The sequence below is a fragment of the Brachyhypopomus gauderio genome, chromosome 3 (assembly GCF_052324685.1).
Source record: "Brachyhypopomus gauderio isolate BG-103 chromosome 3, BGAUD_0.2, whole genome shotgun sequence".
Classification (NCBI taxonomy): domain Eukaryota; kingdom Metazoa; phylum Chordata; class Actinopteri; order Gymnotiformes; family Hypopomidae; genus Brachyhypopomus; species Brachyhypopomus gauderio.
Genome location: NC_135213.1, coordinates 8367330 through 8392972, shown reverse-complemented (window position 1 = coordinate 8392972; position 25643 = coordinate 8367330). Strand labels below are relative to the sequence as shown.

The window sequence follows — 25643 nt, the reverse complement described above, 5'->3', positions numbered from 1 at the left end:
TGTCTCGTGATCATATTGTCTGTGCCGTTACGTTTACTCTTAGACACGACTCTGCATTCTTATTGGACAGTGTGTGTGTTTCTGTGCTGTAGAGGGAGTATATCTACTCTGCAGGTACACAGAACTACAGGCACTTTCTTGTTTTGAACCTAGTTACAAGACACCAAGACACAAGACCTGGCATCTCAGTTGGTTATGCTCTAATGTTAATGCTGTGGTGTTCTCTGATACCAGTGGTCCAGTCCCACCACTGATCACACAGATGGCCGACTGCTATGCTGCCCAGTGACAGAGTCACCACCAGTTCCTGGATCATCACCATGTCATTAACATGCCAGCCTGGGCATCAAATCCAACCTCCAACTTCTCTAAAGCGCTGCTTTAATCGGACGGTCCCTTTTAAAATCTGTTGATTTGTAAGGCTTCTGTGGAAATGATCCAAAGTAAATACAGTGAAAAGCAAACGTGGCCATTGACCCAGTGGCGATAAGAGACGTTCAGATCTGACCTCCCACTCATTCCAGCGGGACCACCAAACTCATTTGGTCAAACTCATTTGGGTCTAATTGCAATGCCCATGTCACAATTCACATATGAACTGTCTAGATTATCACATCAAGACACATCGATAAACTTAAAAATGAGAGGCCACTACTGGAAATCTGTGTTTTTACACCAAATCTGGAAGTTGTGTCTGAAAGGGGTGGATACTGAGTAATCGTGCATATGGTTGGACAGGCAACACATCGACGGCATGAAGAATCAATGCTGTGGTCTAATAATTGACAGCTGGAGTGGAGGCTCCTATAATAGCGTGCAGGAGGAGAGGGAGGGTGTTGGTACCTTCTTGCACCAGGCTGTGGGGACTCCTGCTGAACAGGCGGTGTCCAGTGCTGTCGGTGTCATGCTCCCTCTGATCCTCCTGTTGCTGGGTCTGCAGGGCCTTAGCCAGCCTGCAGGAGCAGTAGAGGTATGTAGACGCTTTGGAGTGGCTCCTTTGGGACAGACCAATTCAAGTTTGTGGTGTTGTCCAGTTGGAATTCCTCAAGCCATAGTTTACATTTTTGAAGAAAAGTGTGAAGCCATGGCTCTATTTTAAAATGATTAACGTTTTGACAGCGGGTCCTCATCTCAAAGTGGTTTCTTGCGACGTGATCTGTGTGTTCTGCAGGCTGACTGTACTGGCAGTGGTATTAAACAGTGTTAAACGCTTCAGCTTGAAGGTTCAAATTGTTCTACACATTTCTTGTTTTTGATTACAGAATTACAGCACATCTACCACTATGGTTAGGATGTAATCATACATCCTAATTTTCCAGGACATTAGCCAGTTATTGGGACCTTAATAAGCTAGGATTTTTAAATAGCATAAGATGTTGGGAATTTGGTTTTGAGTCCATGTTAATATTTGCTTTCTACAATCTGCACAGTGCCACCCTCATGTACACCATATCCTCCTTTATTAAAAAGCAAAACATGGTCACCCTAACTGTGATACAGTATATGTATCTTCTTAAATATAGAGATTATTTTCCCTGAGGCTTCTGGGGTTGATGTATTGATTTGACTCAAGGGCTACTTAACCCCCTTCTTCTATGAGTTATTGACTTCTTAACCCTCTTCTTCTACAAGTTGTTGACTACTTAACGCTGTTCTTCTACAAGTTGTTGACTACTTAACCCTCTTCTTCTATGAGTTGTTGACTACTTAAACCTCTTCTTCTAGTTGCTGACTACTTAAACCTCTTCTTCTACTAGTTGTTGACTACTTAAACCTCTTCTACGAGTTGCTGACTACTTAAACCTCTTCTTCTACAAGTTGTTGACTACTTAAACCTCTTCTACAAGTTGTTGACTTGTTATTGCTGAAACTGCTAGTGCTCTTTACATTACAGTGATGTTTAACTGAAGTTCTAATTATTCTTTTAGGACATAATAGTGGATATTTTTGGCGCAATAGCTGAGGGTGAGCATTGTAATCTTTAACAACACTTTCTGAAAAATAATGTTGGAAAAATGTTTCCTTTGTCCTCAATCACAGGCTTATATCAATTAACTCAAATTATTCTGTTTTTTTTTTTTATATGATATTGGATTCAATTTTGAAACAAATGACTCTTAGCTGCTTTCTACTCTTTCTAAAAAGCAATTGTTGACGTCTTTGTTGACGACGCTGAAGAAACGTCTGTTGATGAAATTGACAATACCATTGACTGGCTGTTTGACCTCTTTGATCTGACAGGTGAGAATAGTTGTTATTGCCAACAGGCCTTCTGCAGGTTTCCACAGTACTACGTCTTCTGTAACACTGTATAACACCTTTCATAGCCATGGACGCTCTTCAGAAAGGCAAGGAAGGGACATGGCAGTGAGTCTGTGGAGAGGAGTTGATCCTAATAAACTAGTGAAAAAACATCCTTCATCAGACAATGAGTGCTTTTAGCATTAACATTATTTCCACTCACTAGTGAACACTGATGTCCGTATTCTCTAATCCTGCTTCACCAATATATACAGTATTATCTGAGAATCACAGCCCCCTACTCCCCCTTTTTACTTCTCAGAGGGGGCCAAACTGAACCGTCTAATTTGTCCACTTAACAAATCTAATCCAAGAATGACATTGTATTATTGCTACCCCTCTCCGCACCGCTTGGTCATCGCATCACCCTCACTTCTCTCTCTTTCTCTCTCTTTCCATCGCCCTGGTCCTCCACCTCCGCCCCCTCTTAGACAGGTGTGAGCTTTATCCCTGTGAGAACAACGGCACGTGTGTCAATGCTGCGAACGGCTCTTTCCGATGCATCTGCCCCCGGCCCTTCAAGGGCAAAAAGTGTCAAGACGGTTCGACACCAAAATACACCGTTACCATTACAACCATTCAAGAAACATGGTTCATTACCACAGTAGTTTATGTCTCTTTTTTTCAGTTGAGAAAGTGTGTAACAATGTATCTTGTGGCCGAGGGGAGTGTGTCCGCATTATGAAGGAGCCTTTCTACGAGTGCAAATGCAGAGCTCCCTACAAGCCACCCAGCTGCAAGACGCGTGAGTGTGCACCTAATTCTCCACCTCCCCTTCCACAGTAGCTGCAGGACTTTGAGCTCCATTATCACTCTCAGTTTATAGTCATCCTGCAATGCCATTCAGCCCTGAGTCTTTGGCCTCATCACAACCCCTTTTCTGTAAGGACTGTGTGAAGGGTGTGAGATATGCCTGGGTCACTAGCATGGAAACATGTGCCATTTCCCCTCCCCCACCAGCTTCCGCTTGCGTCCCGAGCCCCTGTCTGAACGGCGGGACGTGCGTAAAGGGCCGCTTGAGAAGCAAATTCACCTGTGTGTGTCCTCAGGACTACAGTGGGAAGTTCTGCGAGATTGGTAAAGTAGTCTATGCTTCATCTCTGTAACGTGCCCTTGTGTGAAGTTCTGACGTACGAACCATTGTTATTTAAGCCATCGCTGTAACCGTGCCCTTTGCCCTGTCCTGTGCCGTGTTTCGCATCTTGTGCCGTGTTTCGCATCTTGGACGTTTGGCTCTCAGGGCCTGATGACTGTTATGAGGGGGATGGAGCGTCATACAGGGGCTTCGTCAGTGAGACGGTCAGTGGTGTGGAATGCTTACACTGGAACTCCTACCTCATACCATACACTGACTTTGAAGAAGAAGATGACGGCATTGGACCCCATAACTACTGCAGGTCAGCTATGAATGTGTGTGTGTGTGTGTGTGAGAGAGAAAGAGAGAAAGAGAGAGAGAGAGAGAGAAATGGATAAAGAACATTCCTTGTTTTAGAAACCCAGATGGAGAGAGTCAGCCCTGGTGCTTCATCAGATACGAAGACGAGCTGCAATGGGATGATTGTATTGTGTCGCGCTGTCCTCAGCCAGGTACACCTCCTCTTCCTCTTCCTCTTCCTCGTCTCTGCCCCATCTTCCCTCTCTCTCCCACACACTCCTCCTCTGTTAAACATGTTTGCCTTTCTTACAGCTTCCCCAACTCTCCCTGCTGGAGAGAACTACACTGTATCAGCTGACGAGTCCCTTCTGAAGAACTTCTCTGTGTGTGGGATACCCCAGCCTACCAGAACTTTGGGTAAAATCTTTGGAGGGAGGAAGGCCAAACCTGGAGCCCATCCCTGGCAGGCCTCTTTCCAGATACGCCCCAGAGGCACCACTGAACACTTCAGGCACAACTGTGGGGGAATTCTCATTGACTCCTGCTGGGTACTTACTGCTGCTCACTGTATGTAAGTGTTGCCACTGGAGGGTGCTGTTGCTACACTATACTGATACATAGAAATAATACTGAGTAATAATACTAATGAGTTTTAAATGTATATAATACTTTTGTATTGTGCCTTTCTCATACCAGTGAAAGTAGAGTTTAGTTTGCAAAAATAGATAAAGTAGTTCAGCAATGAAACACAGTTTAGGAGATAGCATTTCTCTTTGAATATATACTGAGTATGTTTAATAGAAATTTAATTGAATGATGAACATGACACATGATGGTTAAGCCTGTGTGCATGTTCGTGTGTATGTGTGTGTATATTTGTGTGTGTGTGTGTGTGTGTGTGTGTGTATGCTTCTGTGTGTGTGTGTGTATGCTTCTGTGTGTGTGTGTGTGTGTTTGTGTGTGTGTGTGCATGTGTGTGTGTATGTGTTTGTGTGCATGTTTGTGTATTTGCAGTGTTGGGTAAGTTACTTTAAAAATGTAATTTGTTACAGTTACAAGTTACCTTGTTTTTTTTAAATGTAATTGTAGTGTAACTTTTCCGATTAACTTTTTTAAAGTAATGTAACTAATTACTTTTGGATTACTTTTTGATTACTTTAAGGTTTAAATGAGTATTGACCCATAATCAACATATAATTTTTGAGAACTGACAGTGTGAACCTTAAAAGAGTACTAAGCTGAGAGGGAATTGCTGACAGGCTATCACAGGAGGTTCACAAGAAGAGATGCCTGCACCAGGCATGTAAGATTCTCAGACTCCTGTCATAGGGCCATACTCTTTTCTGCTCCTCCCCCAGGCTCTACCATTTTCAGTTTGCAGACTAATACAAGCAAGTTCAGAAACCACTTCTTTCCCACAGCGGTCACCTTATTGAACTCTTCCCAAAGACCATTCTTTCCTTCCCCTCTATCCATACCTTAACATCCACACAACATCTGTACATTTTCCTCTTCAATTCACATCTGTATAGCCCTATCTACAGTGGTATAGGATAATCTGTATATTATCTGTATGATTCCATCTGTATTTATCACATTTATTTATACCATATATTTTTCTTTGCACTGTGCATTGTACTGCCATAACTACATTACACACACATGCATTTCCCTAGGTAATTTATCTACTGTAAATAACTGCATTTTAACTCTAAATACTGCATTCTATAAAATCTGCACATGTTGCACTTGATTAGATACCAAACTGCATTTCATTACTTCATACAAATTTAATTTAAATGTATTGCTTGTCGAACGGTAGGTCTAAGACAGGTCCAAATGATACCAATTGGGTAGGCTAGGTCGTGTCATAGACATCGACAAACGTTTTTCCAACACCAAACAGTCATAAATATTCATTTGATACCGTCTGTCATTGTCTATAATAGTCATGTATGATTCCAACGAATACCTATTTAGGACTTTAAACAGTTAATTTGGTTAGCCTGTAAATCAAGCTAGCATGCTAAAGGACAATCACATTCAAGTGAATGGTAGTAGCTAGCCCAGCAGCTAACTATGGAAACCACAGTGTTTGACGGTCAGTAGCCTACTTGCTGTTAGCTCGTTTACAACTTCAATAGTGGTTGCCTTCTGATCGGAAATAAACCTCCAAACTCCGAAATTTACACAAAGGCTTGGCATAATCACAAATAGTTGCCGATGGCACATAGTTCACATTTATTGACAACACGTTAAGAATTGTAATTCTTAATATTTCCAGAAGTAACTGTAACTGAATTACATATTTTCTCATTGTAACTGTAACAAATTACAGTTACACTTTTTTGTAATTAAATTATGTAACGTCGTTACATGTAATTCGTTACTCCCCAACACTGTGTATTTGTGTGTGAGTATGTGTATGTGTGTGTATGTTTGTTTGTGTGTGTGTGTATGTGTATGCGCGTTTGTTTGTTTGTGTGTGTGTGTGTGTGTGTGTGTGTGTGTGTGTGTGTGTGTGTGTGTGTGTGTGTGTGTGTGTGTGTGTGTGTGTGATTTTAGCCACGAGGAGAATGAGATGCAGGTGTGTCTTGGTGGTGTGGACCTGAAGAAGGAGGAGAAGGCAGACCAGATTGTGGCGGTGGAAGAATACTTTGTCCATGAGAACTACACAGATGCTGATGAAGCCCTGTACAATGACATAGGTCATCTGCTAACACACTACAGCCACCAAACAAACCTAGAGCAAACACAAAGCAGCGAGTTAATACAGCAGAATGTTCACACACATCCACATAAATCCATGCACCTCAAATGAGCTTAGTTTTACGGGTGTTTCTGCACAGGCTGCACTAAGCTTTAATGTGGGTTTAAGTCAAACCCAAATATTAAATTGTCACTCAAATTTGTTAGTGGAGATCTTTTTTGCACGGAACAAAATAAATAATTGCAGTGTTTGTTTAAACCAACGGCAGCCCTGCTGAGACTGAGAGCTGTGGACGGCATGTGTGCCAAAGAGACCAGGTTTGTGAAGACCGCTTGCCTGCCCGAAAGCACGTTCCCTGATGGGATGGAGTGCAGCATATCAGGCTATGGGACCACTGAACACAGTAGGACCGCCCTCCTCCTTCTGGGCCACACCCTACCACCCACCCCCCCACTCCCGCACTCCCAGGACACGCCCTCTGTGTGTTCCTGCAGGTGATAGAGGATCCACGCAGCTGTTAGACGGAAAGGTGATGCTCATCCCGCAGAAGCTCTGTATGGCGGCACATGTCTACGGGGACGTCCTGGACGAGAGCATGTTCTGTGCGGGACACATGCAAGGAGGGGTGGACTCCTGCTCGGTGCGTCCCCTGCAGCTGCGTAGGAGATCCTTCTAGAGAGAACTGTGACTAGCATAGACGTATTACATAAAAGGCGTGGTCACTGAACGTCCTTGCACTTGCGTAATTGAACATGCAGGTACAGATACTCGAGCGTGGCCGTGTTTGTGTAACTTTACTCTGTCTTCGTAGGGAGACTCTGGGGGCCCACTCGTCTGTAATCGGAACGAAACGTATTACGTGTACGGAGTGGTGAGCTGGGGGGACAGCTGTGGTAAGAAGAACAAACCCGGCCTCTACGCCCGCGTCAGCGTGTTCCTTGACTGGATCAACGAAAAGATGCGCCCCACGTAGTGATCGCGTGACGGTCAGGGACTGACTAGTCCACCACAAAACAGTGACACTTGAGGGCACGTTCACAAAAAACCTTTATTGTTGTTTCAAATGGTCACGTGATATACGTCAAGCATGTACCCTTAATTGATCTCATATCTTTCCTTCCATTTGGCATACTGTTATAGGCTGAACCCGTCAGGCACACAGTGTATCAAATATCCCTTAAATATAAACTCTTCTGCTGTCGGCAGTCTAAAAACACGGCTGTTCGCCTTTGAATGCATAAAGTAGTCATGTTTGACTTTCATTGCAAAGACCAGTGAAATATGAAATAAAAATTTCACTTATTTCAAAGAAAAATTGTGTTTTTTTTTCAAATACACAGACAGGAGGGTACAAGGTTCATTTGTTAATAGATACAAACAAAGAGATTTTCCAGCTATAGAAACATTCGTCAGTTCCACCTTTTTCACATGCATGACACACTCTAAATCAGAAACTTCCTTCTGTAGTCACAATGTAAATACTCCTCTACGGCCATAAATGAGGCACTTCTTCATGTAGTCCATCGTTACCACATACAGATTACACTCTCTGTGCTCACAAAAACATCCTTTAATCTCCCCTCTCTGTCTTTTTTAATTCTGATAGAGAACACCAGGCTCTACATGACATCCTTACTACACAGTAAAAAAAGGTGTTTGGCTTATATTATTGCAGGGTTATTTTCAGAAGACCAATCTGTAGTCTCTTTGTTTTTATTGAGCGGAGTCGTCTGTGGATTGTTTATCCATAGACTGACTTGTAATGGATTGTTTCCCAGAGGACTGACTGGAGACGGCCTGGTTTGTGGAAGAGCGGGATGATGCAGACTGCACCGTCATGGATTTTGTGGACTTGGCTTGCTTGAAAGTTGTGTGAATGGTCTTCTTCTTCTTGACATGGAGTATCTCCATGGCGTCTGGATTGACCGCAGACTGCTGGACCTCCTCACTGGACTCCACCTGCTCTGACGAGGTCTGTTGTGGCTCCTGCAGCTGTTTCTCTCGCTGGAGCATCTGCAGAAGACGCGACGAGTCACGACGAGACAAAACGAGACTATGTGATATGAGGACCGCGATACACAGATGTAAATAAGGTGTGTCGTGTGTACTTCACAATACGTTTCTATATGTATTTTCATCTGATTCATATGCTTTACATATTGCATATATGTTCTCACCATCAGCTGCTGGTACTTGGCAATGGCTTGGTCAGTATCCACCCCATCAGCCAGACCCAGCTCTGCTGCCCTGCGGGCCATCTCTGCCTTATGAGAGCCTGGAGGAGTCCAGCCCACTCCCTTCATCCAGTTCAAGTCCGACTTATAGTTTACCTGCGACCAGACACCAATGATCACAACCCATGTCCAAAAGGAGAAATGATAATGTCAGAGCACATTACCTATGATTTCCCAATTCCAGTGTCTTAATATTTAAACTATCAGAACTGCCACTCAGAATGTCCCACTCACGTCACTCTGTAGCTTGTAGGCCTGTTTGGCATGCTTGACGTTCAGCTGCTCTGGGTCGCACGTGTAGTCGTGGAGCCGCTGGCGGTAGCTCCGCTCGCTGGCCTGGACCTGGCTCTTCTTGGCCTGCAGGAACTCTGGCTGGTCCGCGTGGATCTTGAAGTGCGAGCAGCTCTCCTGGAACTGCTTCTTGTACTCGTTGTTGCTCTGCAGTTTGCCAACAGCCAGCGAGTGTCTGATCCTGGGGTCGTCCTCCACGCTCAGCAGGCCCACCTGCTGCCCCTTCTGCTTCTCAAAGGCCTCCTTGTAGCGGAACTGAGGTGGGAAATGGGAAACAATGGAAACCACATCGGGAAACACAGTGGAAACCTCAATGGGAAACACAGTGGAAACCACATCGGGAAACCCAGTGGAAACAACAATGGGAAACGTGTTCAATCCAAATCGTGCCCAGTTGCATAACATGTTTATTCAAGGAGGCTTGAAAGATGTTCTCTAGACTCACGTCACTGGCGATCTCTCGAGAGGCCTTGGCTGTCTGGAAGGGAATAGCGTCTATTCTCAGGTCGTACCCTGCAGTTTTCACCTGGTCTCCAGACGCCTTATACACTTTCTAGAGGGTCAAACGTGGTATAAACGACGAGACATCAGATAAAGCAGATTAGTAGAGGAACCACCTTCAAAATTCTGTTTGACAACTTACATCACTGATCTGCTGAGCATTGATTCTTGCTCTGATGAAGTCAGGGTGATCGGGGGGTAAGGTGTATTTGTGCATGGAATCAGAATCTCCAGACTTATACCTCCTCTGAAATGTAGACAACAACAGGTAATTTCTTAATGGCAAAATAGATACAATACTAGTTTTTCTGTCAGCTTTGTTACATCCTCTGCATGTCGGCACATGACATAAGGCAGAGTAAATGTACCTCGCTGCACTGTATGTAGCTGTTCTTGGCATGGATGATGTCAGGGGAGTCGGCCACTTGGGTGAACTTCAGCCTGTCAGGAAGTTGACGATACTTCTTCTGCAATAACCATCAAGGACAATAACTTAAATTCCACAGAAGCTAAATGTTAAAACATACATGCAGATGTGCCAATTTGTTCAGACGTGGTGTTCACGGTGGGCTCACATCACTGACGAGCTCTCCCGCTCTCTTTGCAGACTCCAGCTGAGGTGCTCCGGCTGGGTCCCAGGCCACACCCTTCATGAAGTTCAGATCTGACTTGTACACGTTCTGTGGGGGGGACACACACACACACGTAATGACATTTCAACTTCTCCCTCTCCCCGTGTCATTTCCTCCCTGGCTCCCTGGCTCCCCCTCACCTGGCTCTGCAGCTCGTAGGCTTTCTTGGCCCACTGCACCTTCATGTCATCGGGCAGGACGGTGTAGGAGTGGAGGTGGCTCTTGTAGTCCTGGTCACTGGCCAGGGCCTGGGCCTTCCTAGCGTGGTCCAGATTGAGCAGGTCCAGCCCCAGGTGGTACTGGCCGCTGGAGGACATGGCGTCTCTGCGGTAGTTCTTGTCGCTGTGCAGGTTGGCCGTGCGCAGGCAGTGCAGCAGGTGGGTGTCGTCCGTGACGCTCCGGGCTCCGATGTGCTTCCCCTTCTCCAGAACGTGGCTGTGCTTGTACTGGTACTGAAGAGACATTTGGGTTCAGACTTCACCCTGCTAGCCACTAGTCATTACAAGTTTTAAAAACCTTATCAAAGAAGGACGGTCAAATCCTAATGATATGAAAGACATTTTAGGCTAAACAGACAGCATGCAGTAAAGTGCACAACTCTCGATTTGTTCGATAGAAGATAACGTTTTAAAACCTTGTCATTAGCAAGGTTTGACCACGGTTGAGCAGACCAGGCTGGTCCGGGCTGTGTTTGACCCGATAACATTGCTGCCTATGTCTGAAGACATTAGTAGAACATGTAAAATTAGTAAGTCTTATCTTACATCACTGGCGATGTCGGTGGAAGCTTTGGCGGCCTGGAAGGGGATGTCCTGCATGGTGAGTTTATAGCCTTGAGCTCTCAGCGTGTGCCAGGACTCTCTATACTTAGTCTAGGACAAAAATGAAGACTCAAGCTTGGTACAAGGGGTTGGTAGGACGTAGTGGGATGAGGTCTAGGATATCAAACAGTAGAACGGGGTTCAAAGAACAAAGGAGCTGCAGGGGAGATGGACCGGTGTGCTCACATCGCTGAAGTTAGCAGCGTTGAGTTTGGCCTGCGCGATCTCCGGTCGCTCCGCGGTGATCGTGTAGTTGTGCTTGACGTTCTCATCCTTCTCTTTGTAAAGGCGCTGCGGACGGGGCGATGAAACACACATTCGTTCATCTTTTTTTTCACGGAGGACAGAAGTAATGAGGAAATCACTTCACAGGAGAGGCCTCAACTTCACGCACCTCGTTGGTGATCTTGTTACTGAGCATGGCATGAACGATGTCCGGGGAGTCTGTAACGGACGTGTGCTTAAATGCGTAAGGCTGCTGCCGATACTTCTTCTGTCGGATGAGAGGAGGCACAAAGGACCGTGTTGAGCCGCTCTGATTCCACACTTATAGAGTGATATTGTGGAGGGAATGTGGAGGATAAGAGCGGCGTGTCACACCTCACTGATCAGGTCCGTCGCTCGCTTGGAGCCCACGATCTGTACGGCACCAGTGGCGATCCAGGCAGCACCACGCAGGTAGTTCAAATCAGAACGATAGGCTTTCTGTCACACACACACACACACACACACACACACACACACACACACACACAAGCAAACAAAGCACCGATTAGGAAAACTGCAAACAAACCGATCAAAGATTTCATGTACTATGGGTATCAAACAGAACTGAAGATGTAGTATATAGCACGTCCTGAGGTATGTCGCTGTGGCACTGTGGCGTGAGGTGAGGGGTTACCTCGCTCTGCAGCGCGTAGGCTCTCCTGGCTGCCTGCACTTTCATATCATCCGGCAGGGTAGTGTAGTCATGCAGAGTGTGTCTGTAGTCCTGCTCACTCAGCAGAGCCTGTGCCTTCTTAGCGTGGACCATATCCAGCATGTCCATCGGTAGGTGGACCTGAGTGTGTGCCTCTGCAGAGTCCTTCTTATATTTGATCTGCAGGAGTCGGTGAGGGAGGTGCATTGTCAGACACGTCCAGAATCGGAATTCAAATGATCGTAGGTGGTCAGCTGACATCTCCTTCGTAGGGACCGTATAGCATGTTTACGCCCAGACTCACGCTGCTCTGTAGCTGGGTGGCGTACACCGAGTGGGCCATGTTGATGTCGTCCTGCAGGCCTTTCAGCCCAATCATCTTCCCTTTCGTCTTCTCAAACTGCTCTTTGTACTTTTGCTGAAAGAGGACAATCGTGGAGTGCCATAACGGGCATAAATGAGGATAGACAACGAAATCGACCAATCAAAATGAGTGAAAAAGCAGAACAGGAAGTATAGCAGTATTAAAAAAAATGGTTGAGCTCGTCCTACATCACTGAGGATCTCTGAAGAGGATTTGGCAGCCTGGAACGGAATGGCGTCCAAACGCAGCCTGTAGCCCGCGTCCCTTAGCTTCGTCCAAGACTCCTTGTAACGGGTCTGTTGAGAAAGCAACACGTTACACCCAGGTGTCGAATGCTGCTAAGGCGGTCACCCTACAGCGGGCGTGGAGGGGCGTGCGTGCGGGGGAGGCACCTCGCTGAGGTTCAGGGCGTTTATCTTGGCCTGCGTGTGCTCCGGCAGATCCCCTGTCAGCGTGTAGTTGTGCTTCTCACTCTCCCCTTTCTCCCTGTACAGCCTCTGTGGGATCACAGCGTCACCACGTCACAACTATGTGCCGTGGGTCGCTAACAGGGCCTCATAAGCACTCACACTCACAGAAGCCAGTCTTCCAACATACTCGTTCGTTCAAACGAGTTTTCTAAATATATTTATTCACAGGATGAAAGTGACGATGGATGCGAAGGTCTTTGTGGGATAGGCTTACGTCTATTGCAAGCTTGTTGCTGAGTTTGGCCTGCGTCATCTCGGGCGTGTCCTCCACACTGGTGAACTTCAGAGCGCTCACATTCTGCCGGTACTTTTTCTGGAACACACACAAGTCAGAGATTTGCTTAGTTCCTTACCCGAGTCTGAATTTAATGTAGAAAAACACGTTTATTTATATCCTGAGGCACTGGCTCAACAATGGTTAGTGCATGAAGGCTATTCACATTATCATATTTCAAGGGTGAAGGGTATAGACTATTTGTTATATTTTAATATGTACTCCTGAAAATTCCACACTGATGAGGTTCCTTTGGGAAACATTAACCCTGGCCATCTATTTTAATAGCTCTATTTAAAACCCCAGTTCTGAGTAAAGTATGCCTAGCGATATTAGTCTCATCTTTATTTAAAGGAGGATGATAAAAGTACAGCTGTATGAAACAGCAGAAATCACTGAGCATTAGTGACACACTTATTGGAAATTATCAGTGTCATTTCAGTATGTCATCTTAAATTGTCCTAGTCAGTGAGTTTATCCTCAGGCAGACATTTTGTATTTATCATTTGCTGAGTGAGGGGTTCCTCAGAGGTCAGGTCCTAATAAACTGAGTAAAAGATTTGCCCCTGTTCTCAAATGTCTCCCTTTCCATAAATACATCATCGTAAAGCTGTCAAGTAACTCTAACCCACTTACAAGATGCTATGTAACTATTGTTATTTTACATCGAATTGAATAAATTTTTTAAAAGAATGGAATTATAGTTTTCTGTAAGTTGACTATCATTGGATGCTATTAGAAGATCTCAGGGACTACAGTATTATGGGAGTTTAAGGACAATGGCCAGGATGTGTGGTTGGAATATGAGTTGGCTGTAGTCTACCTCACTGATGAGATCTCTGGCCTTCTTAGCCTGCTGGACATCAAGAGATCCAGTGGTCTCCCAGCCCACACCCTTCATCCAGTTCAGATCTGATCGGTACGTTTTCTGATGAAAGTCAAAAACATTTACATAATTTACATAATTACATAATTTACAAATTCTCAGTGTGTTCCAGTGGTGCATGCTGGGATGTGTAGTTTTCTTTTATCTGTGACTCTTACATCACTTTGTAGGCCATAGGCTTTCTTGGCCCAGTCCACCTTTATGTCACTGGGTAGGCTTGTGTACTCGTGCAGGAAGGTTCTGTAGTTGGTCTCTGTGGCCAGGTCCTGGGCCTTTTTAGCATGGCTAATGGTCATCATGTCCAGCGAGGCACTGTGTTTGGTCTTGTTATCCTCGTATTCTTTCTTATAGTTGCGGTCACTTTGCAGCTTAGTGGCCAGAGCTGAGTGGGCCATCTGGGAATCGTCCGTCACCGTCTTCACCCCAATCATCTTCCCCTTCGTGATCTCATACTGCTGCTTGTATTTCACCTACAGACCAACAGGGCAGAGGACTATTGATGGAACGGCTCGTATAGTTTGATAGTTTCACTTTTATTGTAGACTTAGCTGGCTGGACACATTCTCAGGATGACTGGGGTTTGGGTTACTCACATCACTAGCGAGATCACGCTTGGCTTTGGCAGTGAGGATAGACAGCGTGTCCATGCTAAGCTCAAAGCCCTTCTCCTTCTGGGCCTCCCAGTTGCTCTTATATATTTTCTGATGGATACGAATAGAATACAAAATAAACCTAAAAGCATAATGTGGTGTGGGTCATGTGATTAACAGATAAGGAATAAATTTACTCGTACATTGCTAAGAAGATCTGCATTAGCTCTGGCCTGCTTGTAGAGAGGTTCGTCTTTGCTCACAGAGTACTGATGGATCATCTGCTCCGTGCCCGATTTGTATGTCAACTAAAAAGACCAATCAGATTAATGAGTTTATGCTCAACCTGTCCCAATTGCTTGCTAGGGGTAGGAAAGAGCCAATCAGAAAGAAAACACGGTGATAGATATGTTCACAGAAAGTGTCTAACATCACTCTGCAGCTCCTGGCTCTTCTTGGCGTGTTTTATGGAGGGGGTGTCTGCCACCTGGGTGAACTTCACACTGTCCGCCTTCTGACGGTACTTTTTCTGTGGGGAAGAGTCATAGAGTAGTCAGTCATATCAGCCCCCTAAACACACACACACACACACACACACACCCCTCACCTCGCTCACAAGCTCCCCTGCTTTCTTGGCCTGCTCAACATCCAGGCACCCCTCAGCCTCCCAGCCCACTCCCTTCATCCAGGTCAGGTCCGAGCGGTACTTGTTCTGTTGGGTCAGAACCAAACACTAGTTAGTGCATCTATGACAACGCAACGGTTCCTCTCGTCTCGTGTGTGCTCCCTGTCCTTCTTACGTCACTCTGAAGGTTGTAGGCCTTCTTGGCCTGCTGAACTTTGATGTCATCGGGCAGTATCGTGTAGTCGTGCAGCTTCTTCCTGTAGTCCAGGTCACTGGCCAGGGCCTGTGCCTTCTTCGCATGGCTCAGATTCACCATATCCAAAGGCAGGTTACACTTCGTTTGTGTCTCCTTTGAGCCCTTCTTGTAGGCAATCTATAAGAATGTGGATGTGGTTTAGGTTTGTTTCGGTCTTTCAGTGTAAAACATGAAGGTTCACACCCGATCTGTTATTTTGATGAGAGGACGAGATTCACCTCATTGTTCAGCTTGCCCACTTGGAGACAGTGGAGAGTTTTAGAGTCGCTCACGTTCACACCAACTACTTTGTCTTTGTTCTTTGCGTAGGATTCCTTATATTTGATCTGCAGGGTATGTCTCATGTTACTGTGTACTGATTTGACATACATCTATCTCTACATTAGATCACAACATCTCACAGTTGTGGTCAGCCTTGATATATGCATGATGAATGAATGAATGAATGAATGCTTACATCACTGGCCAGATCTCGAGAAGCTTTGGCAGCTTTGAAGGTCAGCGTGTCCAGACCGATATCACATGCCTTTGACTTACTCTTCTCCCAGTCCTCTCTATACTTGATCTGTGGCCATGGATAAAGTCAACAATGCAATGAATGCACTATACCTCTACACGTGGAAGACAAATGAAGTGTTGATGTTCTGTTGCGGTCTAAGCTCACGTCACTGAAGAGCTCGGCGTTAGCTTTGGCCTTCTGGAGCTCTGGTAGATCTTGGGCTAGGGTGTACTGAGTCTTCGTTTTCTCATAGTCGGCTTTGTAGTTCAGCTGCAGGAGATTGAATCATATCACCACAGTGCTACAGATAGGTATCACCACAGTGGTGTAGAAGGCATCTAAATTGTGCATAAACAATAAAGATCGATACTTACATTACTCAGTTGCTGAGCATTGATTCGGGCTTGAACAATGTCAGGGGTGTCAGTCACCTGACTGTATTTCAGCTTGTCAATGTGCTGTCTGTAATTTTTCTGAATGAGTAAAACAATAATCAAGAGATTATAAGATGCAAATATGTTGTTATAAATATTCATTAGGGTGATTGACTTTGCCCATAATGATCATAATGATTATCATAATGATTATCATAATGATCATCTACATATCTGCACACATATCATGTATCACGTCAGACAGGCTCATGTTTCTATTTCCACTTACATCTTTAAGAGGCTCAAGCTTCTTCTGGGTCTGATAGGATGGGGTGATATCTGCTGGGTAGTTATATTCACCTTGCTCTGACTTCTCCTGCTCGTACTCCGACTTATATGCGATCTGAAATGAAAGGCATTAGCTATGGCACCGCACATGTGTGCCTAACACACATTTCATATATAATCATCATCATCATCATCATTAAAATAGTAAGAAGCCCAGTAAATGTTTAATACATGGGTGTAGTATGATATATGTTCACATGTTTTTGGACGTATATGTTTTTGGACTATAGGGGGAAGTGGTGGTATATATCTTACATCACTGGCCAGCTTTCTGACTTTCATGGCGTGCATAGTTTTCTTGTCCATTCCACTCCCCTCATAATGGCCCTTCATGTGACTGGTGTACTTCTCCTTATATTTATTCTACAACCAAACACAGTGTGGTGGAAAGATCAGTAATGCCAGCAAGGTTTTTCTAATTATTAAGCACCAAAATGATACACTGTGGATTTACATCACCTACATCACTGTAAGCAGAGGATGAGCTCTTCATGTTAACAGTCTACCTTAAATATAGGAAACGCTGTCAGTGTTTTAAGCTGACACGTCATAAACTCACGTCACTGGTATACTGGGAGATCTTGGCCACGTTTTTAAACTGTGGCGTCTCACAGTAGTTGATGCTGTGCCCTTTTGTGTTCTCCAGGTCCTTCTTGTATTCAACCTGAATGAGAGGGATTTAGGAGGATATCGGTTATCCCACATACCACCATTAACCTTACGCTCACACTCAAAGTGATGCTGCGTTGCTCTGGAATCCTAAACCTTTGCCCCTCATGATCTTTATGCTCCTCACACAGAAGCCTCTCTGTCCTTCAACCCGTGAAGATAAATCCAGCCGAGATGACGACACGCCAGACCGCCCACGGCTTCGTCAGCTATCGGCGGGGGGCATCTGGTCCGTCGGCCCTGGGCGGTGACGTGGTGTTTCTGGCCTGGTGTCTGTCTCCATGCTCGGAACGCAGGGCTGAGCTCAGTTGGAGGTCTGTGACAGACCTGAACGCAATGCAGGTCTGGAGGCTTCATGCCTGTCTGAACTCGTGACCCATGGCTATTTTTAACCTTCACTGTCACCCAAAGTATTATCCTAAGGTCTCGTTTTGATACAAATATATCCAAAGATATATAATAATTCAGTGACATTATATACTAGATATTCCATAGAGTAACTGCAGTGTGCTGTAGTAAAGAAGGTGTGGAGGAAGTAAAAGGTGTTTGCTAGGTTTCCAGAGAAACAGGACACTTCATTTAGAGGTTCTTCATCTGCTCGGGAGCTACTCGATAGATCATGTCTCTGATGACACATTACAGACGCGGTGAGGATGTAAGTGTGTGCTACAATAAATTCTATTTGTTGAAAGGTTGTGGTTAAGATAACTACAAGTCATAAATCAGTGTACAGTGCACTTTAAAGTATAACGTGCATATTAAGTTAGGATTCGTGAAACCTTTGGTAGAGGTAAAAAACATTTTTAAGTGTTTTTAGAAGCATAATAAGACACAACCCTCCTCACCTCACTGACGAGCTTGTTAATCTTTCGTGCGTTCTTCATGGCCAGGTTGTCATCTGGGTTCAGGGAGTGATAGGCAGAAGATCCCTTCATTTTCTTCAGGTCTTTCTTATATTTCAGCTGAGGTTCAAAGGTGGAGAGACATGGTTGGTGCAGACATGGTTGGTGTTGTTTGAAGACAAAACAATCCTAACGTGGGGCTGCATTGTTCTGGTGTGACACCATCCCTGCACTCAAATCCACACTCAGGTGGTGCGACTAAATCTGTCTGGCGGTACTGACAGCACCAGATTCCTGGTTGTGAGTCCTGACAGTAAGATTGATTGCCCAACGTGGAGCCAGCCTGTCCTGGGACAGAAGGGAAGTCCCTTAGGTTTGTATCTGATTCTCTCGGACAAAAGAGACGGTGGCACTCACATCACTGGCCATGTCGTGTGCTTTCTTGGCCATCTGGTATCCAGGAGTGATCATAGCAGGGAAGCTTCCTTTGCCTCTCTGCTGCTCATAGTCCTCAGTGTAAGCATGCTGAGAGGGCGAGAGGCAATAATGGATCATGTACAATGGTAATATACAAATAGTGGACAATAACTATATACTGCATGGACATTAATTCTGTAGACTCCATGTTAAAACATACATGAATATGGTTTCAGCCCAAAACTCAAATCTAACTGCTATTAAGTTATTTAACAGAAAACACTCAAGGCATATAAACAATCTGTTTTCTTTGAGTGTTCTACAGCACGCTGGCTTGCAGGCATGTCCATTAAATCTGCTCAGTTGAATTCATGAATTTTTAATTCACTTTTTTTTTATTACACATCCTGGTGATGGTAAATTGAACTACATGCCTGAAGCCTGACCGATCGGCAACAGCTAACAATCAAATCACATTAATTAACTGTTAGACATCAATCTGCCTGCAGGGGACTGTCAAGATGTTTTATAAGATGCTCTGAGGTAAATGAAACTCTCATCACTTTATTACACAGATGCGTGCCTATGAGTGGAGCTTGCAGGATAGGTCCAAATCACACGTTTAAAGTATCATAGGGAAAAAAAAAAAAACAGTGAGGAAAACATTTGTTTGGAGTGCATGGCAGTGTGTTGCCTGTAGCTGAACGTGTAGTGAGGAGGCTCCTGAAATGTCACCTGACTGAACTTCTCAGCGTTCTCTTTGGCCAGCGTGAACTCGGCTGATCCAGCGGTGGTGCTGCTCTTGCCCTTTATCTCCTGCTCATACTCCTGCTGGTACCTCACCTGCGCAGCACAGCACGTCCATTACGCATGCGTGTGGGGAAAGGTGAGGGGGACAGATATGGCGGGCGGGCCGGAGCTTACTTTGCTGGCCATCTCGTTGGCTTTCTTGGCCGTTTTGTACCCGGGAGTGACGTGGGCGGGGAAGCTGCCCTTCCCCCGCTGCTGCTCATATTCCTCAGTGTAAGCAATCTGTTTTTCACGGACATAATATTAGTGTCATCTCCAATAAATTAATCTAGTCTCATAAATTATTTGGGTATTAGTGGCAGTGTTTTAGGGTGTGTTTACATCACTAGCAATCCTCCCCTGACTTTTAGCTAGGACCACTTCTGGGGTATCTGTCACAGTGGTGTACTTAGACACTCTCTCCTCGTGGCCTTTCTTATATTCCACCTGAAAGTAAATAAAAACAAACTTTGCTAGGGCCCTCCGATACGACACTCTCTGCGTCTCACACTAGAGGTGTGACTTACGTTGCTAGCGAGAGTGTTGGCCTTCTTAGCCACATCGTAGCCTGGCGTGAGCATGGCAGGGAAACTGCCCTTCCCTTTGGATTGCTCATACACCTCAGTGTACTTCACCTGTCAGTCAAAAACAGAGGCGTGAGGTAACACGGCAGAGTACAGGAGCTTTAGTGTCATTCTGGATTATTTGTACTTATATTTGAGAAATGACAGGGAGAGAATGGAGTTCTCAGTAGAGTGCAATATGCTGAACACAGTTTATACTCTACCTGAACACTGTTCCGACAGTCATAGGATTTATTATAATGTGTTTTTATGAATATATTATCCCCCAAAAGGCTCATTGTAACTTCATAAAAATATCATTTGTAGTACCATAATGTGCAAGGCCCAGTAGGCACCACAGTGAGAATACAACTTATCGGGAAGGACAAAGAGGACGTACGTCACTCGCCAGTGACGTCCCCGTCTTAGCGTGCAGGATCTCAGGTGTGTCGGTCACAGAGGTGAACTGTGTCACTCGCTCATCATGTCCCCGTTTGTACTCCACCTAAAACCACACACTGTTAATACTCCACCTAAAACACTGTTAATACCACTAATAATTCACATAAGACACTGTTAATACCACTAATACTCCACCTAAAACCACACACTGTTAATACTCCACCTATAACACTGTTAATACCACTAATACTCCATCTAAAACACTGTTAGCACCTCTAATACTTCACCTAAAACCACACATTGTTAATACTCCACCTATAACACTGTTAATACCACTAATACTCCACCTACAACCACATACTGTTAATACTCTACCTATAACACTGTTAATACGACTAATACTCCACCTAAAACCACACACTTAATAATCCACCTAAAGCACTGTTAACACCACTAATACCCCACCTAAAACCACACACTGTTAGTACTCCACTTAAAACACTGTTAATACCACTAATACTCCACCTAAAACCACATACTGTTAATATTCAACTAAAACACTGTTAATACCACTAATACTCCACCTAAAACCACACACTGTTAATACTCCACCTATAACACTGTTAATACCACTAATACTCCATCTAAAACATTGTTAACACCTGTAATACTTCACCTAAAACCACACACTGTTAAAACTCCACCTATAACACTGTTAATACCACTAATACTCCACCTACAACCACATACTGTTAATACTCCACCTATAACACTGTTAATACGACTAATACTCCACCTAAAACCACACACTTAATAATCCACCTAAAGCACTATTAATACCACTAATACCCCACCTAAAACCACACACTGTTAATACTCCATCTAAAGCACTGTTAACACCACTAATACCCCACCTAAAACCACACACTGTTAGTACTCCACTTAAAACAGTTAATACCACTAATACTCCACCTAAAACAACATACTGTTAATATTCAACTAAAACACTGTTAATACCACTGGTACTATATCTAAAACACTGTTAACACCAATAATACCACACAATGTTAATACTCCACCTAAAACAGTTAATACCACTAATACTCCACCTTAAACACTGTTAATACAACTAATACTCCACCTAAAACACTGGTAATACCACTTATACTCCACCTACACACAGTTAACATGTTTATTCCACTTATAACCACCAATTTACACACTACCTAAAAGACTGTTAACACAACGCCTCTTTCATCTAAATCACTGTTAACACAATTCATACTCCATCCAAAGTTACTGTTAACACAACTTATGCTTCACCTAAAATACTGTTAACATATCCACCTACAAACACACACTTAACTTATACTCCATCTTTAAACACATATTGTTAATTTATACTACACCTAAAATGTCAGTTACCAAAATTTATACTCTATCTAAAACAACACATTAACATATCTATAAAACCACAGACTATAATCTCCAGAGATAAATTCCAAATACATGCAAATGTATATTGAAAACAGGCCACAAAATGAGTAAATGCTGATTGTAATTGTGAATCTAAGAAGCTTTTATTCTCCGTATGTTGCATCCATTGCTCATGCATCTGTGTACACTGCTCATCGAGAGACGCCACTCACATTGCTGATGGTCTTCTGGGCCTGAGCCGTGCGAACCATCTCCTGGCTGGTCACACTGCCAGAGTACCATGTCTGCTGCTCAGAAAACTCTGACTGCTCAGACTGGAAGGCCTAGGGAATGTTTAATTGCAGATGCCACATCCTTAATGTCACTGGTCCTGGGTTTAGCTTTTCAACAATGAGATGAGATGAACAGAAGCGAGATGAACAGATCTCTCACCTGGCTGACCGTTTGACGAGCCTGTTGTAATTCTTTTGACCTCATGTCATAGTGAAAAGTGGACATGAAACGTTCACCATCCTCACGATATTTAATCTGAAACCAAGAGGGTTTTTTAACATAATTAGAGCACAGTACAAGAAAGCATAATACATTTTAAAAACATGATAATCACGTTGTTTCTATATTCAAAGTTTTAATGATGTCCACCAAAGTCTCTTTTACATGAATTTACATATATTTACTAATTTTGTATCTATTAAGACACACAAACAAGGTGATGCTGCATCCCTGGCTATGAGTGTGTGGTCAGTGATATCTTTTCATGCTGGGAAATGTTTTGTGTTCATTCAGGTCTTTCCAGGAAGTGAGGAAATTATCTGCATGATGGAGGTTTACTAAGTAACACACAGGAGCTGCTGGTGTGCAGGGAGAGGGAGAGAGAGCGTAAGCACACTGACGGACAGCAGCAGGTGGCCATCCCAGGACAGGATGAGAGAGAAATGCAGAGAAAACGAGACCGAGAGAGAGACAGACAGACAGGGGGGCAGATGGGGGGGATTGATAGAGGGAGAGAGAAAGAGAGCAACAGAGAAAGAGAGAGAGAGAGAGAGAGAGAGAGAGAGAAAAGAAACATGGGGGAAGGAAGGTCGAAAGGGCTGCTTTCCTGAGGAATAAATTTAACAGCCAAGTGCATAAAAGCAGACTAGAGAGGGGTGTCGTGTCACCGCCATAGCCCAGAAATAGATCCAAGCAAAGAGCCAGTGCCCATTCCAGACCTGTAGAGTCACCAGGGCTTCAGAGCGCTCCTAAAAACAACTTTACATCGCACACATAAGCATGCATACAAATCAACTTCAGCCACCCGGTTTGTAAAGGCTTTTCATTTCAGATCAATCTCGTAGGACACATGATGGGCATGTGGCTATGATGTACGTCATTTCAACATGGAAATGAATAGACTGCTTTGCTTTAAGGCTTAAAAGTCTAATATGAATTTGTCAGATAGAGGTCAGTCATTTTAATGTTAGCATTTAATAGTACATGTTTAGCAATCTAGTATTCAACTATTCTTTAACTAATCTTTTTATAAACTACTGTATATTCTATTTCTAGTATATTTCATAAAACCCAATCAGTGAATCAGTGAAGCCAATATCTTCATATGAATACTATACTGTGTCTACACAGTGGACACAATGGTAAGAAAGGTGAAAGTATATCTATGATGTAATTACAAACTCACCTCACTCACAGCCTCTGACTGCTTCTTGGCATTGATGTTGATAGGCGTTTCATAGACACTAGTGAAGGTGTTGTTCCTTGGATTATGGCTGAAAATGATATAAGATAAGATAACTCAGATAACTCAGTAGAAACAGAGTTAAATAGAAATTGAGTTAAAAGCTATGTGTTTGTGATTAAACCAGTGACACTTTTCAGACTACAGATGTATGTACATGTCCATGCTTTCACATAGTAAATGGTTATTTTCTGTACTATATCTGGAAAAGGCAATCCTGTACTCACACTTGACAATAGGGCCGCTTCTGATGGCTTACATAATTATTTGCAGTAAGAACCATCTTACAGACCTCACAGTGGAAGCATGCCTTATGCCAGTTCTGTTAATGAGAGAGAGAGAGAGAGAGAGAGAGAGAGAGAGAGAGAGAGAGAAAATTCGAGACCACAATGTTACATACAAAATCCAAATATACTTTTAGTGCTTAAGCCTAAATTCTCATAGATATACAGCTGAACAAACTGTAACCAAAGTAATCTTTCTTGCTCAGTGTTGATGTGATAGTGTGTTCTTACCAAAACATTTAATCTTACCAAATATCACCACTTTCATAATAGTTTTATAGTTTAGAAAAAGTTTTATTAACCGAGTTAACTACTCATATATTGTATGACTGAATAAATAAACAAACATATAAATTAATCAGTGAAACAATTAGTTGATTTAAATAAATGAACACATTTCAGGCTTTTTATACCACATATTCATGATGCATTCAGATATTACACATGGCCACTCTTACCTGACCAATGAGATTGACCTTCTCAGCTGGGTATACCACAAACCCACACCTGGCACACTTTTGAATATTCATGATTTTTTTTCTCTTAGAACAGCCACTGCAAATAAAAAAACAACAACAAAACAAGTTCTGCAAAACTTCAGTAGTTTCTTTCAGGCCACTGAGAGGAAGGGAAGGTGTCCCAGACAGTTCCCTGTTCCTACATGTGTCTCACTCTGTGAACTATGATAAACTTAGATCTTTCACAGGCTGTCTCTGCCTATTACAAGCTCTAGATGCAAACCACCACCCCCACCCCACACACCCACTAACAGCCAGTCTGATTGGCTGTCCAGCTGTCTGTTAGTTGAGAGGGGGAAAGAGAGATGCTACTGTGTTTATGTAATTGAATGCCAAGTTTACTGTTGTTCATTTAGGTTAAATTAGTAACAGTGGTCTCCAGCTTTCCCAGATGTTCTCCAAAATAGGTGAATGAAGTCATACTCATAAATCATAGCCTTATTCAGCAACTTGTAAAACTGTCCAAGACCATGCTCATGCTGGAGTTATTCATGTTGATGTGACGTCATGGACGTCATAGAAGCAGCAGGAGGCAAAGTGGGAGCGGATATGATAATGTACATACTACCTGTAGCTGAGACTGTGCTGTCTCTTTAAATTATAACTACTACCTGTAGCCGAGACTGTGCAGTGTCTTTGAATGATATCATACTACCTGGAGCCTCGAGACTGTGCTGCCTCTTTAAATGATACCGTACTACCTGTAGTCGAGACTGTGCTGTCTCTTTAAATTATAACTACTACCTGTAGCCTTGAGACTGTGCTGTCTCTTTAAATGATAACTACTACCTGTAGCCTTGAGACTGTGCTGTCTCTTTAAATAATAACTACTACCTGTAGCCTTGAGACTGGGCTGTCTCTTTAAATGATAACTACTACCTGTAGCCTCAAGACTGTGCTGTCTCTTTAAATGATACCGTACTACCTGTAGCCGAGACTGTGTAGTATCTTTAAATTATAACTACTACCTGTAACCTTGAGACTGTGCTATCTCTTTAAATTATAACTACTATTTGTAGCCTCAAAACTGTGCTGTCTCTTTAAATGATACCATACTACCTGTAGCCGAGACTGTGCAATTTCTTAAAATGATATCATACTACCTGTAGCCTCGAGACTGTGCTATCTCTTTAAATGATATCGTACTACCTGTAGCCTCGAGACTGTGCTGTCTCTTTAAATGATACCGTACTACCTGTAGCCGAGACTGTGCAGTCTCTTTAAATGATATCGTACTACATGTAGCCTTGAGACTGTGCTGTCTCTTTAAATGATATCGTACTACCTGTAGCCGAGACTGCTGTCTGTTTAAATGATACCGTACTACCTGTGAGACTGTTCTGTCTGTTTAAATTATACTGTCCTACCTGTGAGACTGTCCTGTCTCTTTAAATGATACCGTACTGCCTGTGAGACTGTCCTGTCTCTTTAAATGATACCGTACTACCTGTGAGACTGTCCTGTCTCTTTAAATGATACCGTACTACCTGTGAGACTGTCCTGTCTCTTTAAATGAT

General features: G+C 43.6%; 2 protein-coding genes across 2 annotated transcripts; one reads left to right on the top strand and one right to left on the bottom strand.

Moving 5' to 3' along the window:
* Positions 1-142: 142 nt before the first annotated feature.
* On the top strand, positions 143-7586 carry habp2 (hyaluronan binding protein 2). Its single transcript, XM_076999312.1, has 13 exons — positions 143-970; positions 1929-1965; positions 2146-2241; positions 2733-2843; positions 2930-3046; positions 3262-3378; positions 3542-3698; positions 3794-3888; positions 3989-4247; positions 6242-6384; positions 6655-6789; positions 6881-7026; positions 7198-7586. Exons 1-13 carry the CDS (start codon positions 755-757, stop codon positions 7357-7359), a joined length of 1791 nt encoding a protein of 596 aa, XP_076855427.1. The 5' UTR covers positions 143-754; the 3' UTR covers positions 7360-7586.
* Positions 7416-24291, bottom strand: nrap (nebulin-related anchoring protein). The gene is made up of 43 exons (XM_076999307.1): positions 24067-24291; positions 23552-23646; positions 23268-23355; positions 22022-22117; positions 21802-21912; positions 20151-20255; positions 19715-19822; positions 19530-19634; positions 19323-19430; positions 19134-19241; positions 18399-18506; positions 17985-18101; positions 17030-17134; positions 16726-16833; positions 16412-16525; positions 16123-16221; positions 15914-16018; positions 15707-15814; positions 15468-15575; positions 15169-15366; positions 14976-15080; positions 14799-14897; positions 14572-14676; positions 14372-14479; positions 13937-14248; positions 13716-13820; positions 12833-12931; positions 12541-12645; positions 12337-12444; positions 12089-12202; positions 11767-11964; positions 11466-11570; positions 11260-11358; positions 11052-11156; positions 10809-10916; positions 10185-10496; positions 9988-10092; positions 9781-9879; positions 9555-9659; positions 9357-9464; positions 8855-9166; positions 8564-8716; positions 7416-8399 (listed from the first exon to the last, which is right to left on the bottom strand). Exons 1-43 carry the CDS (start codon positions 24136-24138, stop codon positions 8100-8102), a joined length of 5535 nt encoding a protein of 1844 aa, XP_076855422.1. The 5' UTR covers positions 24139-24291; the 3' UTR covers positions 7416-8099.
* Positions 24292-25643: the final 1352 nt, after the last annotated feature.